Raw genomic sequence first — 16,051 nt, 5'->3', positions numbered from 1 at the left:
GGAGAAGCTCTATACAGTTGGCAAAAACAAGACTGGGAGCTGATTGTGGCTCAGATCATGAACTCCTTATTGCCAAATTCAGACTTAAATTGAAGAAAGTAGGGAAAACCACCAGACCATTCAGGTATGACCTAAATCAAATCCCTTATGATTATACAGTAGAAGTGAGAAATAGATTCAAGGGACCAGATCTGATAGAGTGCCTGAAAAACTATGGATGGAGGTTTGTGACATTGTATAGGAGGCAGTGATCAAAACCATCCCCAAGAAAAAGAAATGCAAAAAGGAAAAATGGTTGTCTGAGGAGGCCTCACAAATAGCTGAGAAAAGAAGAGAAGTGAAATGCAAAGGAGAAAAGGAAAGATATACCCATTTGAATGCAGAGTTCCAAAGAACAGCAAGGAGAGATGAGAAAGCCTTCCTCAGTGATCAGTGCAAAGAAATAGATAGGAAATAGTAAATGGGAAAGACTTATACACCTCAGTGAATATAAATTCCTAATGGTGTACAAAGTGACTTAGACTATATGTTTACACAAACATTTCATACTAATTACCCATTTGGATATTCAACAAAAATTTATTAAATAGTTATGGTGTGCCAGGAACAATATTAGTGCTGGTGTGAAAAAGTAAAAGACATTTGGCCTTTGAAACAGCTCAGAGTCAAGACAGGAAAATCAATGGATTCAATACTGCATGTACTGGGCTTCATTTAAGGTAAATACTAGAATCCATAAGAACACATGTAAAAAACATCTAATTCACTCTGAAGAGATGAAGGAATGTTTCAAAAGGAGGCAGTGCTTAATATAAATAAATCTTGAGACAAAAGAAATAGTTAACCAGGTAAAAACAAGTGAAATGAGGGGCTAAAGACATTACAGGCAAAGAGAACAGCATTCTAAAACGTTTGAGAGAGCCTGTCTCTAACTAGTAGAATTTAGAGTGAGTTTAACTAAAAATGGCTAAGTTTAAATGTCACTTCCTCATTCCTCAAAAAATTAAAAATAGAACTACCATATGATCTAGCAGTACCACTTCTGGGTATGTATTTGAAGGTAATAAAATAACTGTCTTAAAGAGGTATCTGCATTTCCATGTTCACTGCCACACTGCTGACAATATCCAAAATATGGGAACAATCTAAGTGTATATCAATAAACGAATGAACGGAGTAAATACAATGGAATATTATTTAGCCATAAGAAAGAAGGCAATCTTGCCATTTGCAGTGAAATGGATAAAGCTTGAGGGCACTATGCTAAATGAAATATGTCACAGAGGGGAAGATAAGTATTGCATGTTCTCACTTATCTGAACTCCAAAAATTATTAAAGTAATGGGGAGCCTTAGAATGAATTTAAGTAGGGAAATATCTGTTCCTGGTTTCCATCTTAGAAAGAATACTCTGGCAGCTGATTGGTGAATAGGCTGCTTTGGAGATGAGCAATGGGAAGAAAAAGAAATATCAATTAAGAAATGACTATAACAGTTCAGGTGAGAAATGAATGTGAATTCACACTGAGGTCAAGACAATGGGGAATGGAAACAAAAGGTAAATTTTGGACTCCTTAGGAGAAACATTCTGCATAACTTGGTGAGTAACTGGACCTATAATTGGGATTAAAAAGTTGAGAATTATTATTAGGTAATCATGCTAGGAAAAACAAAGAGGTTTTTGAAGATAAAATAATAAGTTTTGCTTAGGATATACCAAGTTTGAGATATTGACAAGATAAACGAGCAGAGATGCTATGTCTGGAACGCTAGACAGAGGTTAAAGTGCGGATTTAAGGTACAGATTTGCAAGTCATCACCATGTAAAGCAGCCGTTCTCAATTTTGGCTGCCCATCAGATTCACTTGGAAAGTTTCTTGCAAATATAAAAACATGGATTATAAATCCATAGATTTTATTTAATACTTCTGAAGTAAGCCTAGAGTATCAGTATTTTTTAAAAGCTAGACATTTGATTTTGATGCATAATGACAATTAAGAATCACTGGTGGGTAATTTAAGTCATGAGTATAGATTAGAATTAAGGATTTCAAACAGCACATTGTCCAATTAGGGGAGATCTAGAAGAAATTATCAGAAAGATTATGATAATAATAACAACTATAATTTATTGAGTACCTATGGTAGAAACTGTGCTGAAGACTTTACGCGTGTTATTTGCAGTAAAAAAGAGATAGAAGAGTGAGTGGGTCATATGAGACTTGTCACCCTTCTTCCATGAAGTCTCCCACAGCACTTTCAGTTTACCTTGATGTCTCTCGTCTCAATTTGGCATTTACAATATATGAACTTATACATGGCTATTTAAAATCTAATTTGAATGTATATAGCTCTAAGCCATATACATAACACAGTAGTTAAGAGCAAGAGCTCAGTTAGACCTCCTGGTTTGAACCCCATATCATCCTATCTTTTGTAGGCAATTTTGATCTTAGACAAGCTATTATATATAATATGTGTGTATGTATGTACTGGAGTGGTGTGCCATTGCCTTCTCCAGTATGTATGTATATATGGGTGTTATTGGGTGGTTCAGATGGTAAAAGCATCTGCCTGCAATGCAGGAGACCCAGGTTCAATCCCCGGGTTGGGAAGATCCCCTGGAGAAGGGAATGGCAACCCACTCCAGTATTCTTGCCTGGAGAATTCCATGGACAGGGGAGTCTGGCAGGCTACAGTTCATGGGGTCACAAAGGGTCAGACATGACTGAGCAACTAACACACTATACATACATATGTACTAAATATGTGTATTTATGTACACATGTTATAAATATAACATTATATATGATACTTTACACATACTAAAATGTAAATTCCTTCCCAGGTGAATCTAGTGGTAAAGACTCTGCCTGCCAATGCTGGAGACGCAAGAGATAGGGGTTTGCTCGCTGGGTCAGGAAGATCCTGGAGGAGGAAATGGCAATCCACTTCAGTATTCTTGCCTGGAAAATTGCATGGACAGAGGAGCCTGGCAGGCTACAGTCCATGAGGTTGCAAAGAGCTGGACACAACTGAGCACACACACACACACAAATTCCTTCAAGTGATGGATTTATTTTATATCTTGTTTATCTTTTGTAGCTTTCTCCTCAACTTTACCTAGTTTAGTGGGGACTAATTTTAATAAGCAATATTTGTTAAGCTAGGCACTGTTTCAAGTAATTTACTTATACTAATTCATTAATTTGATTGATTTTCATTACAAGCCTAGAGATTAGCACATTAGTATCCTCATTTTATAGACGACAGTACTGAGGAAGAGAGAGATTAGATAACATTACTAAAACAAACTATATCTGTAAATGGAGGATATAGGATCTAAACAAACAGATCCAGCTCCATAACTCTGGCTCTTAACTACTGTGCTATACTACCTCCCTCCACACTACACAATAGACTCAATAAATTATTATGAGTTTGAATAAAATTTTGACCAAAAAAAAGGAATGGCTCGAAATAGATAATATGCATTTATATGCAGCATATTTTGCATTTCAATATTTCATGAACCAAGTTCTGTTGCCTTTTACAAAGAGAAATTTGATCAAAGATTATTCAATTGTCTTTTTAACTTATTTATATTCCTGTAGTATGATTTTCTAAAAGACTTGGGATAAGGAAAGGATCATTTCAGTAAATGTCTTTTATCTGTTTTTTAAGGAGGGCTTTCTGGCGGTTCAGTGGTACAGAATCTGCCTGCCAATGCAGGAGATGCAGGAGACATGAGTTTGATCCCTGGGTCAAGAAGATCCTCTGGAAGAGGAAGTGGCAAACCACTCCAGTATTCTTGCCTGGAAAATCCCATGGACAGAGGAGCCTGGCAGGCTATATAGTCCATGGAAAATAAGTATTGACAATTTTCTGGGCCACTACCATATGTATAGCTATTTCCCAAGGCAACGTGAAGCCAGAGGATTAGTAAGAACAACTTCATAGGAACTTCTAGAAAAATGGGTTTTTCAAATAATGCAGTATTCTACAGAAAGGAACTGAGTATTCTCAATTACATGGGTCTGCTATTGCTCTAAATAAAGGGCCAGAAGAGCAACAGTGTCTGGTTTCATTTTTACTCACACTGTGGAATTCCATGTTTACTTCCATCGTTTATATGGATGATGTACTAAATAAGAGTATTCAGTTCCAATTTTTTCAATTCCCTTGCACAAATGCTATCCTCCTGATAACAAAAGTCACATCTCAGATGTCACACCTAAGGGAGATCTGCTCTTGGATGTTACCCAGCCTTTTTGCTAACCTCACACAATACTAAATAAGTTCTGGTGTATGGAATAGAAAATTTATAGACGATATTAAAGGTATTAGCAATGACACTTACTTTATCATTGCTATATTAGCAATAAGCAGAGCTTAAATATCCCTGTAACTTCCATGATTATCAGTAGCAATTTCTCCTTCCAATTTTTCCTAAGACAAAGTCTTTATTATCCAAATATTCACCATAGTGACACGCATATTCATTGTATTAAAATGATCCTTCTAGATTGTCCTTGGTCTAGGAAATGTCTAAAATAAAGCCAAAGCTAAAGCTGATTACTTAACAATAAAATGGAGTTTACATCAGGGACAAGCAGGAGGTCTCTTAGGGTCTGAAATCTAGGACTCCTGAGTAGTTGTGGACAGACCAAGAAATACTCTCACGTGCAACTCTGATAGAGAATTTGATTAAAATCCTTCATTTTGCTTCTACCCCCTACCTTGTCTACTAACTACTAAATCTACTCAGGAATTTAATTTTCATTTTCAAAGTCTCAGGAGGGTTAGAGCTCTGAATATGACTGCAAAATATAGGTGCTGTTTTTTTTTTTTTATCTTTTATTTTATTTTCTCCCAAAAATAATTAGTTCAGCACAGAAATGTTCTCAGTTTAGAAATTCATAATATAACACTCAAGATTCTACATTATCGGGTCCCAACAAATCTTTTCTTTGATAGTCTGAGTTACCCGACTGGGCTATAGACCAAAATGAACCATTCCATACTACTCAAACATATTATTTGCTTTCTGTCTCCCAACTTTTGCTCATGTTATTTCCTCTACCCAAAATGACCTTTTTCCCGTCTTGGCCAGTCTTCAAGGTCTACCTCATATGCCCCTTGTCATACTTCCCCAACTCCTCTTCTAGCTTTTCTTTCTCTCTCCTCACTTAGCTTGAAATATTCTGCCAGCTGAACTCAGCAGAATGATTTATGCCTCTTTCATCTCATTTTTGAACCTCTATGGCACTTACTACTTTCCACATCCTGTTATAGTCATTTGTATTTAGTGTTTATGATTCACTGTCTATGATTTCCTGACGGCAAGGACCTGTTGGTCTTTATATCCTTGCCCTGTACTGCGCTTACTGCAATACTACAGGGTTTTGCACGTTTGGCTTTTTGTTTACTTTAACAAATTGCATTGTGCTGAAATTTGATCGGCAATTTGATTGACCTTGTGCCAATTCAAGGGAAATAGCTGCACATTGAGAAAATTGCTCAAGAGAAGAGAACTAAAATGCAAAAATGTCACAAAATGTAACACAAGATTACTTAAGATTTAGATTTAGGTTTCATCCAAGCACCAAATTACACATGTGTACTTAGGAGTTTGACAGTGTTTAAGCACATTGATGTCTTTACATTAAATAAGCATCAGTAATTCAAAATATTATACTCTATCAAACAGGAACTTGAACTGCTGTATTCATATATAGTATTGTATTTATATTTCATTTTAGTCTTTCATCTAGAGTATAAATTTTCATTAACAAATAAAATTACTAAAACAAGCTATGTATAAATATGAGTGAAGAGTCTTCATCAAGGAAATTTTTTATGATTTAAAAAATAACTCAGGTCATTAAACCTAAGCTCTATAACCTCTCTATTATTTTATTTAAACCTTGATTTTTACTCCTTAATTTTAATCTCTAACTAGTATTTTTTAAAAAAGACCTGATATTGCTGTTAAGCTTTCCCAAAGACTCAGTAGTCTTCTGTTATGAAGTGTTTTTAGCTGAATTTCTTACTTGCTAAGAAGAATGAGGGTGAGAGGTCAAAATTAAACTCACAATGACCATTACCAATAGCTCATCCTAGCTCTAAGCATTTATATAATAATGTCTGCCACTAAGTAACATTGGCAGTAGTGTGCTTAGTATATTTCAGAACTCATAAGGTGATTTACATGTCTTAACTCATTTGACCTTCACAATTCTTTGACACAGGCACCAGTACTACGTCTGTATCACACTGAGGAAACTGAAACCCAGAAAGGTTAAGTAACTTGCCCACAATCATATAGCTGGTAAGTGGTGTAGCTAAGACTTGAATCTAGTGATCATGGCAGTCTGGATGCTTAACTACCATACTATACAAACCAGAAGAACTTGTAAATAATTTTCTATTGCTTTAATTCAAGAAAATAAGCATTATTGGACAGCATGCACCAGCCTGGGATTCCAGAGAAATAAGGTTTTTGCATCTTCTCTACCCACTTCCCTTCATGGCAAATAGATGGGAAAACAATGGAATCAGTGAGAGATTTTATTTTCTTGGGCCCAAAAATCACTGCAGATGGTGACTGTAGCCCTGAAATTAAAAGATGCCTGCTCCCTGGAAGAAAAGCTAAAACAAGCCTGAGTAAGTGAAGTCACTCAGTCGTGTCCAACTCTTTGCAACCCCGTGGACTGTAGCCCACCAGGCTCCTCCGTCCATGGGATTCTCCAGGCAAGAATACTGGAGTGGGTTGCCATTTCCTTCTCCAGGGGATCTTCCCGACCCAGGGATTGAACCCAGGTATCCCGCATTGCAGGCAGACGCTTTAACCTCTAAGCCACCAGGAAAGGAAAACAAGCCTAGACAGCATATTAAAAAGCAGAGACGTTACTTTGTCAACAAAGGTCTGTAAAGTCAAATGTATGGTTTTTCCAATAGTCATGTATAGATGTGAGATATGGACCATAAAGAAGACTGAGTGCCAAAGAATTGATACTTTTGAACTGCGGTGTTGGAGAAGACTCTTGAGAGTCCCTTGGACTGCAAGGAGATCCAACCAGTTCATCCTAAAGGAAATCAGTCCTGAATATTCATTGGAAAGATTGATGCTGAAGCTGAAACTCCAATACTTTGGCCACCTGATGCGAAGAACTGACTCATTGGAAAAGACCCTGATGCTGGGAAAGATTGAAGGCAGGAGGAGAAGGGGACAACAGAGGATGAGACGGTTGGATGGAATCACCAACTCGATGGACATGAGCAAGCTCCGGGAGATGGTGAAGGACAGGGAAGCCTGGCATGCTGCAGCCCATGGAGTTGCAAAGAGTCGGACACGACTGAGCAACTGAACAACAACCCACCTCCATGCTGCTTTCAGCCAGCACACTGGTATGAAAGAGAAGAGAGTTGTGCATGGATGTCCAACAGCCAGATGGTTAAGGTCTACTTCCCTACTAGTTCCTCCCAGTCCCCTTCCTCAGAGCCTAAGGTAAATCCTATCCTCCCCAATTTATTCAACAGACTCCCCAAATGACCCTGACCTACCTAGCATCAAACAGTTCAAAACTTACAACTCCTTACTTCCAAAATTTAATCCCTATGAAATCAAAATCCCCTTCCATAATAACCTATATAGCTCAGTCGGTAAAGAATCTGCCTGCAATGCAGGAGACCTAGGTTCAATTCCTGGGTCAGGAAGATCCCCTGGAGAAGGAAATGGCAACCCACTCCAGTATTCTTGCCTAGAGAATCCCCATGGACAGAAGAGCCTGTCAGGCTACAGTACATGGGGTCGCAAGAGTCAGACACAACTTGGTGACTAAACCACCCCCAAACTGGAATTACACAAATTTGGTCACATCCCTGTTTTGAAATGATTGTTGGGGTCCCTGCTTCTGCATGCTGCCAATATTTTTGCTCTCAAATTGGACTATGGCTTATACAATGTACAAGGCTGAAACTCCAATACTTTGGCCACCTCATGCGAAGAGTTGACTCATTGTAAAAGACCCTGAACCTGGGAGGGATTGGGGGCAGGAGGAGAAGGGGACAACAGAGGATGAGATGGCTGGACGGCATCACCGACTCGATGCACATGAGTTTGGGTGAACTCCAGGAGTTGGTGATAGACAGGGAGGCCTGGCATGCTGCGATTCATGGGGTCACAAAGAGTCGGACACAACTGAGCAACTGAACTGAACTGAACTGAATTTTATTAACAGTTTATAATGCCCTAATAAAAATAATTTTATTATAAAAGAAGTTAATGCAGTTATAAAAATTATATAATGCTTGATTTTATAGTTTGATCCAATCTTTAATGTCTCTAATACCAAGAGATTTACATGAGGAAAAAAGAATTATATGTAACTCATCCTAAGGTTCACCAATTAATAAATTAGAACTGATAGTAGCATACCACTTTTGAAAAGTCAATTCAAAATATGAGCATAATTCATTATGTACATTTTCTCATAATCTTGGAAACAGGAAACAACTCTTTCTTTTCCGTATTCCTCTCAACACCAAATACAATACTGTGCAAATGATCAGCTTTCACATAATGCTCACTGAATTGAACAATTACCCAAATAGTTGTTTATAGACAGCTTACCTTTAGAAATCTTTACAATGTATAATGAAATGCACATATAAAATGGTACCAATAAAGGCAACCATTACAAAAAGAAGATGACCAATTGTTACTGAGCAGATTTACAATCAATTTCACCATTCTAAAGGTCAAGATCATCTTGCTGTACAGGAAAAAGATTGACATTATATTAAATGTCTCTGACATTCTAACTAATATTTACTTTTTAATGTTATATACTCTGACATAGCAACAGAGAAACACTTTTCTCCACCTTGTAAAAGAAATGAGACTAAGACTGTAATTTTTTCACCTTACAGAACTATTGAGATATCCTTATTTAAGTGTCACTGAAGAAAGTAACTAAAAACCTTTATTGTTTGGTTCTTTTAAAAGGTCACAAACACAGTGAAAAATCTAGCAGAATGTTGTGAAACCAATACTTAGAGGAATCCCAAAGCAATGCCAAGAAACAGAATGTACTCATAGTGACTAATACATGCAAATACTGGAAATAAATTCTAACAGATTAAACAGGTTTTGTAGCAACTAAAAGGTATATTCAAATCATTCCAAAATTAATCAAGCTTAAGAATATGGCAAACTTCCCTGCTAATAAGAATCTAAGCAGGCTAAGTAGTCTGAATAGCATATAAAAAATAATAGTCAATATCAGTAAGTATAATTTTTAGTGTGCTTTAATTAAAAAGGAGAAACTGACCCCTTAACTGAATCAAATCACTGTTTCAGATTTCCATTTTAGTCTTTGATAAGTATATTCATATTTAACACAACATTTTACCTTGATGGGGTATTAAACCCTAATCAAGCTATGGAATCATGAATACAAAACTATCTTCTGAGAAATGCTACAACATTTTCTCTGTTTTTGTTCATTTAATATGGGATGCCTTGGCAAGTATCTGCCAGGTCCCCTAATACTGAGGCAGAAATATGTGTAATAAAAAAAAAAATTCCTTCAAAACTTGAATGTCAAACAGAGGCAAGGCTTCTTATCCAAGCATGTAACCCTGAGGATATGCTATAAAAAAACAAAGTTAAATGCATTATAACATGATAGGTGAAAATGGTTTAAAATAAATAGCAGAGTTTCAGAATAAAATGAATATATAAATCCAAATTCTTTGATGTGATGATTTTCTATTCTTTGTAGTTAACATGTTTAATATAATTAAGTCTTTCATTTTGAAAATGAAAGTAAGCAAAAGTAGAATATCTCTGGATCAAAAATCTTAAACAAGCTTATACGTCACTGGATTTCTTTGTAAAAAAAACAAAGAAAAAAAACAGATTTATTATCTGCTTTAATCTATAAGCAGTGCCTTAGCAGAAGGAACCAAAGCATCATTACGTCAATAGATCTGAAATATAATTAAAAGCAATGCCTTTTAAAACAATTTAGATACTGAAAGATAATTTCAAGAAAATAGCTCAGATGCTGATAAACATAATTCTACTCATCACAGTTGGGTTGCTATGTGTGGTTGCACAGTACAGTGGCAGTAACATCTATTTCTATGCTTAAGAAATCCCAGATAAAAAAATTTAATATGTCACTATATATAAGCAGCTAGCTATGGTGTATACTTATCAGTATGAAAGATTTATGCTATTTTTATCATTCAAAATAAAAGCTGCAATTTGACTGTATTCAGGTTTAATCTGGAAAAATCTGTAGAGCCCAAAACCTTGCCCTTAATCACATACAAAGGATCTCTTTCTTTACTTCCCACTTCCCCATAAAAAGCTAAAGTAAACACAAACTTAAAACACACACACATTTCTAAAACTCATATTGTTTATCTGGCATCTATTACTATAAATATTACTTGTTCGAATATTCTAAAGAGAATCTAATAATAAACAATTACATTGATTAATATATTCTAAATGAGCTAGAAAAAGCAGTAACTCTACAATCTAACAGCATCATCATAATTCATGAGGTCATACCTGATGACTTAGAGATTGAAAAGACTCACAGGTTCCAGACTGCATGACCTTTCTATTTCCAGAGATCCCTAAAGATTGCATTTCCTGTCTTACAAAAGATAATCACAGCCACCTCTATGTCTCAGCATCTTCAGGGCTAGTGAAGAAAACATCAAACAGCAGATCTGTCCATCAGTATCTGTTTAAGTCATCATGAAAATATCAGATCTCATATGCTGTTTATCATCTCCCCTTTGCAGTTATAAACACTGCGTATTAAGAGAGGATGACACAGTTGTATGTGCTGAAGCTGCTAATGCTGTCTGAAAACAGTAAGCTTACTGCTTAGAGCAATTCTGCATCATCCAAACAGAGAATGAGTCACGTCTTTCAGGTTTCCCACTTCTGATACTATAAAGATTTCAGGTGCCCAGGAAAGTTTGAATTTTTTGTCATTTCTTTACAAATAAGCAATGTTCTATTTAATTAACTGTCCAATGCATCTGTTGCCATGTTAAAGTGTTAGTTCTTAATTATTGGGCAATTTTCTCCACCTATGACTAAGCTTTAATGATTTAAGAAGCAACATTGTACTCTCTCTTAAAGGACTCTTTCTTCCAAACCATGTGTATCATCACTTATCCAACCCATCAAAATTAGAAGTTCCTAAAAATGATGAATTTTTCTTCTGGAAATCTTTGATAATTGTGTATAATAGCAGATAGATAAATAAGTAAGTGCATATTCACTTTTTAATTCTCAGGAACTATTTTTATTTCATATCTTTCAGACCAACACACTTCAAATCAAAATAATTTTTATACTATTAATAAAAGGTACAAAATCTCCTATAGAACTTAATATGCAAAACACAAAATGCTATTATGAAATTCCAAAACTGCATGGTTAAATCTAAATCTAGGAAATTAAACCTATGTTATTGGCATTTTTAGTCATTTTTCATTGCATATTATTTGTGTTCATTGAGATTCTTATAATGCTGTCTTTTACCACAACAGAGTAGAATTAAGGAATTTTAAGATTAATAAAATACTCTGATGATAGAAAACTGATATCCTCCAAGATTATAAATGGAAATACTTTCTCTTTACCATGTTATAAAAGATCATGTTTTAGAAATAAAACAAAGACTAAAATTATATTTAATTGAATGTAAAATTAGGACACCAAATATAACATATTACCCTAAAAGAGTCCTCACATTATATATAGCCTGAATTAATGAACACTTTCTTTATATAGCTCTGAATGCTTTATGTGTATACCTGTGATATAAACTAAATGAAATTTAATGATAGCTAAAAGTACTATACAGAAAATGTTTTTTAAGTGTAAACTAATTACAAACCCGGAGAAGGCAATGGCACCCCACTCCAGTACTCTTGCCTGGAAAATCCCATGGATGGAGGAGCCTGGTGGGCTACAGTCCATGGGGTCGCTAAAAGTCGGACACGACTGAGCGACTTCACTTTCACTTTTCACTTTCATGCATTGGAGAAGGAAATGGCAACCCATTCCAGTGTTCTTGCCTGGAGAATCCCAGGGACGGGGGAGCCTGGTGGGCTGCTGTCTATGTCTATGTCTATGTCTATTGTGAAATTATTTGTTCTAGCTCTGTGAAGAATACTGTTGGTAGCTTGATAGGGATTGCATTGAATCTATAAATTGCTTTGGGTAGTATACTCATTTTCACTATATTGATTCTTCCAATCCATGAACATGGTATATTTCTCCATCTGTTAGTGTCCTCTTTGATTTCTTTCACCAGTGTTTTATAGTTTTCTATATATAGGTCTTTAGTTTCTTTAGGTAGATATATTCCTAAGTATTTTATTCTTTTCGTTGCAATGGTGAATGCAATTGTTTCCTTAATTTCTCTTTCTGTTTTCTCATTATTAGTGTATAGGAATGCAAGGGATTTCTGTGTGTTGATTTTATATCCTGCAACTTTACTATAATCATTGATTAGTTCTAGTAATTTTCTGGTGGAGTCTTTAGGGTTTTCTATGTAGAGGATCATGTCATCTGCAAATAGTGAGAGTTTTACTTCTTCTTTTCCAATTTGGATTCCTTTTATTTCTTTTTCTGCTCTGATTGCTGTGGCCAAAACTTCCAAAACTATGTTGAATAGTAATAGAGTTGAATAGAGTTGAATGTTGAATAGAGTCGGACATGACTGAAGCGACTTAGCAGCAGCAGCAGCAGCAATTACAAACCAGTATAACTTCCCTTCTCCCATTCACAACATCTGATGAACATTTGAGCATAATTTGTATTATCATGGAGACTAATGAGTCTTAAAAATTGGGCTTCTTTAAAAGGCTGATGGGTAGAGGCACAGGGGAGATGTTGGTCAAAAGTGCAAACTTCCAGCTACAAGATGAATAAGTTCTAGGGATCTAATGCACAGGATAGTGATTACAGTTAATCATATTGTATTATATACTTGAAAGTTACATATGGTGGTAATTTTTGCAATGTGTAAGTATATCAAATTAAACTTATACAATGTTATATGTCAATTATATCTCAATAAATCTAAGGGAAATGATTATACCTTAAATAGATCTAATTTTTATTTGTAGAAAGAAATTAGTCTTGTTTAATAGTCTGATCCACATTATGCCCTTAAAGAAATTACTGCCTCTAACTGCACAGGTTCAGACAAAATGTTTTGTAGTTTTGGCTGTATGTACACAATGACATACCTGAATGGAAACTCATATGTATTATGATTTATGCAGTATTTACTCTTTTATTGTAATCAAAATAGGTAAGTTTTCCTTAAGAGCTATCTTAACATCTATCTCCCTTCCTATATTTATTTCTTCATGTGGAAAATATTAAACATCTTCTTTGTGTCAGATGCTGTGCTACAGAATTCATGACAATGTAGATATGCCATCACAAAAGCAGATAATTAAACAAGTATGCTTTGCCATGACAGAAGATCAAGGGATATGAGACTGATTAACAGGACAGATCCCTAACCTAAGGACCAGAAAAGATCTTCCTAAGGAATTACTGTTAAAACTGAGAAGATCTTGAGTAAATGATACCTGAAGGGTGCTGAATACAGCATGATGAGACCATGAAGCATTAGTAGGACAGAGAGAAAAGATGAGGCTGAAAGGTAAACCAAGGTCTAATCACAGGACTCTTCAGAAACCATTTGAAGAGAATGGACTTAAACTTCAGGGGAATGGGAATCCTTAAACAGAATCATTTTTGTAGTTTAATATTATTCTGGCTATGAGAGAGAATCAATTGAGTAAAATAAAACTGGAAAAGACAAGATATATAATTTGGGGCAGGGGATAATGATGGCCTGAACCAAAGTGGTGGCAGTAGGGATGGAGAGAAATTGATAGATTCCAGATATACTTTTTAGTTAGAAAGAATGTGATGGGAGACTAAATGTGAGAAATGAGGTAGAGAGAAGTGTCAAGGTTTATTCATAACTTCCTAAATTATTATAGATTTCGTCTTGACAGTTCATATATTTTCATCACATGCTCCACTGTATTGTCATTAATTTCACATGTATGTGTTTAGTTTTTATAAAATAGCCAGAAAATGTTGAGAAGGAAAGCTCATCTGACATTCATTCTGTGACCTCTTAAAATGTGCTTAAATTTGAGCAAAATTATTATAAATGCATAAGCAAAAAATAAACTGAAAGTTGTACTTTTCTTTCATATACTTTGTCACAGCACTGATGATCAGGCTTCTTTTTTTGTTATAGTCACTACTTTGTTGTATTTTTTAGATTCTACATATAAGTGATGTCATACAGTATTTGTTTTTCTTTGTCTGACTTATTTCACTTAACATAATGCCCTCCAAGTCCATCCATGCTGCCACAAATGGCAAATTTTAATTATTTTTTACATGGCTGAGTAGTATTCCATTGTGTGTATATACTACATCTTCTTTATCCATTCATCAGCAGCAAGTTGTATTTTCATCTTTTTCACGGTTTCCTAAATAAACGCTGTGAAAAGCTTTTATTTAGGCCCCAGTTGTTTAGTTTTGCTTTTATTTCCTTTACTTTAGGAGGTGGATCCAAAAATTATTGCTGTGACTTATGCTGTGTTCTGCCTATGTTTTCCTCCAGGAGTTTTTTAATATCCAGTCTTAGATTTTGGTCTTTAATCCATTTTATGTTTACTTTTATATATGGTGTTAGAGAATGTTCTAATTTCCTTCTTTTACATGTATCTGATCAGCTTTCCTAGCAACATTTATTGAAGAGACTGTCTTTTCTCCATTGTATACTATTGCCTCCTTTGTTGTAGATTAAATGACCGTAAGTACATGGGTTTGTTTCTAGGCTCTATCCTGTTTCATTGCTCTATATATCTGGTTTATGCCAGAACCATATTGTTTTGATTATTATAGCTTTGTAGTAGTCTGAAGTCAGGGATCATGATTCCTCCAGCTGTGTTCTTTTTTTCTCAAAATTGTTTTGGCTATGCAGGGTCTTTTGTGTTTCCATACAAATTTTAACAATAAAGAAGCAGACTCACAGATACAGAGAACAAACCATAGAGGGAATGTACCTCAACATAATAAAAAAAACATATATGGCAAACCAGCAGTTAATGTTATTCTCAATGGTGAAAATTTGAAATCTTTTCCTCTAAGATCAGGAAAAATATGGATGCTCACTCTTGCCACTTCTCTTCAACAAAGAATTGGAATTCCTAGCCACAGCAATTCAGCAAGAAAAAGAAGTAGTGGGCAACCAAATTGGAAAGAAAGAAGTAAAACAGTCTCTATTTGCAGCTGACATGGTATTATATATAGAAAACCCTAAAGATGGAACCCTCCAAAATCTGTTAGAAATAATAAATAAATTCAGTAAAGCCAGAAGATACATCAAGATACAGAAATCTTTGGCATTTCTATTCATTCATAGTGAACTATTAGAAAGACAAATTGATATAACATTCTCCTTTTTCAATTTTCTTTTTAACTGGAGGATAATTGCTTTACAAAATTGTGCTGGTTTCTGCGATGCATCACCGTGAATCAACCACCCCTCTTGGGTGCCACACAGTACCAGGTTTGAGCTCCCTGTGTCCTACAGCAAATTTCCACTGGCTATCTGTTTTACATACAGAGATGTATATGTTTCAGTGCTACTCTCTCAACTCATCCCACTCTTTCCTTTCCCCACTGTGTCCACAAGACTTTTCTCTATATCTGCATCACCATTAGCATCAAAAAAATAAAATATCCAGGAATATTTCAAGAAGGTGAAAGAGCTGTACACCAATAACTATAAGACTGATGAAAAAAACTGATGCATACACAAATAAATAGAAATATATCCAGTGTTTATGAAATGCAGGAATTAATATTGTTTAAAGGTCCATACTACCCCACACTACCCAAAGAAATCTACAGGTTCAATGCAATTCCTATCAAAAATCCAATGGTCTGTTTCACAAAACTAGAA

General features: G+C 35.3%; 1 protein-coding gene across 4 annotated transcripts in view; it reads right to left on the bottom strand.

Annotated features, from left to right (window-relative positions):
* SLC4A10 (solute carrier family 4 member 10) overlaps positions 1-16,051 on the bottom strand; it is a 343,004-nt gene that overhangs the window by 236,912 nt on the left and 90,041 nt on the right. Inside the window, exon 1 of one of the 4 annotated variants that reach the window (XM_086369792.1) lies at positions 10,588-10,732. The exons of 2 other annotated variants lie outside the window; for them this stretch is intronic. In XM_086369792.1, coding sequence (XP_086225918.1) covers positions 10,588-10,668 — 81 coding nt within the window. In that variant the 5' untranslated portion in view covers positions 10,669-10,732. Of the gene's footprint in view, positions 1-10,587; positions 10,733-16,051 lie in introns of those variants that run through there. One more of the 4 variants, XM_086369802.1, reaches the window with a different exon arrangement.

Source organism: Bos grunniens, chromosome 2 (assembly GCF_055505025.1).
Source record: "Bos grunniens cultivar Pamir isolate PY7600 chromosome 2, Bosgru_T2T1.0, whole genome shotgun sequence".
Classification (NCBI taxonomy): domain Eukaryota; kingdom Metazoa; phylum Chordata; class Mammalia; order Artiodactyla; family Bovidae; genus Bos; species Bos grunniens.
This window is presented reverse-complemented; position numbering and strand designations above follow the sequence as displayed.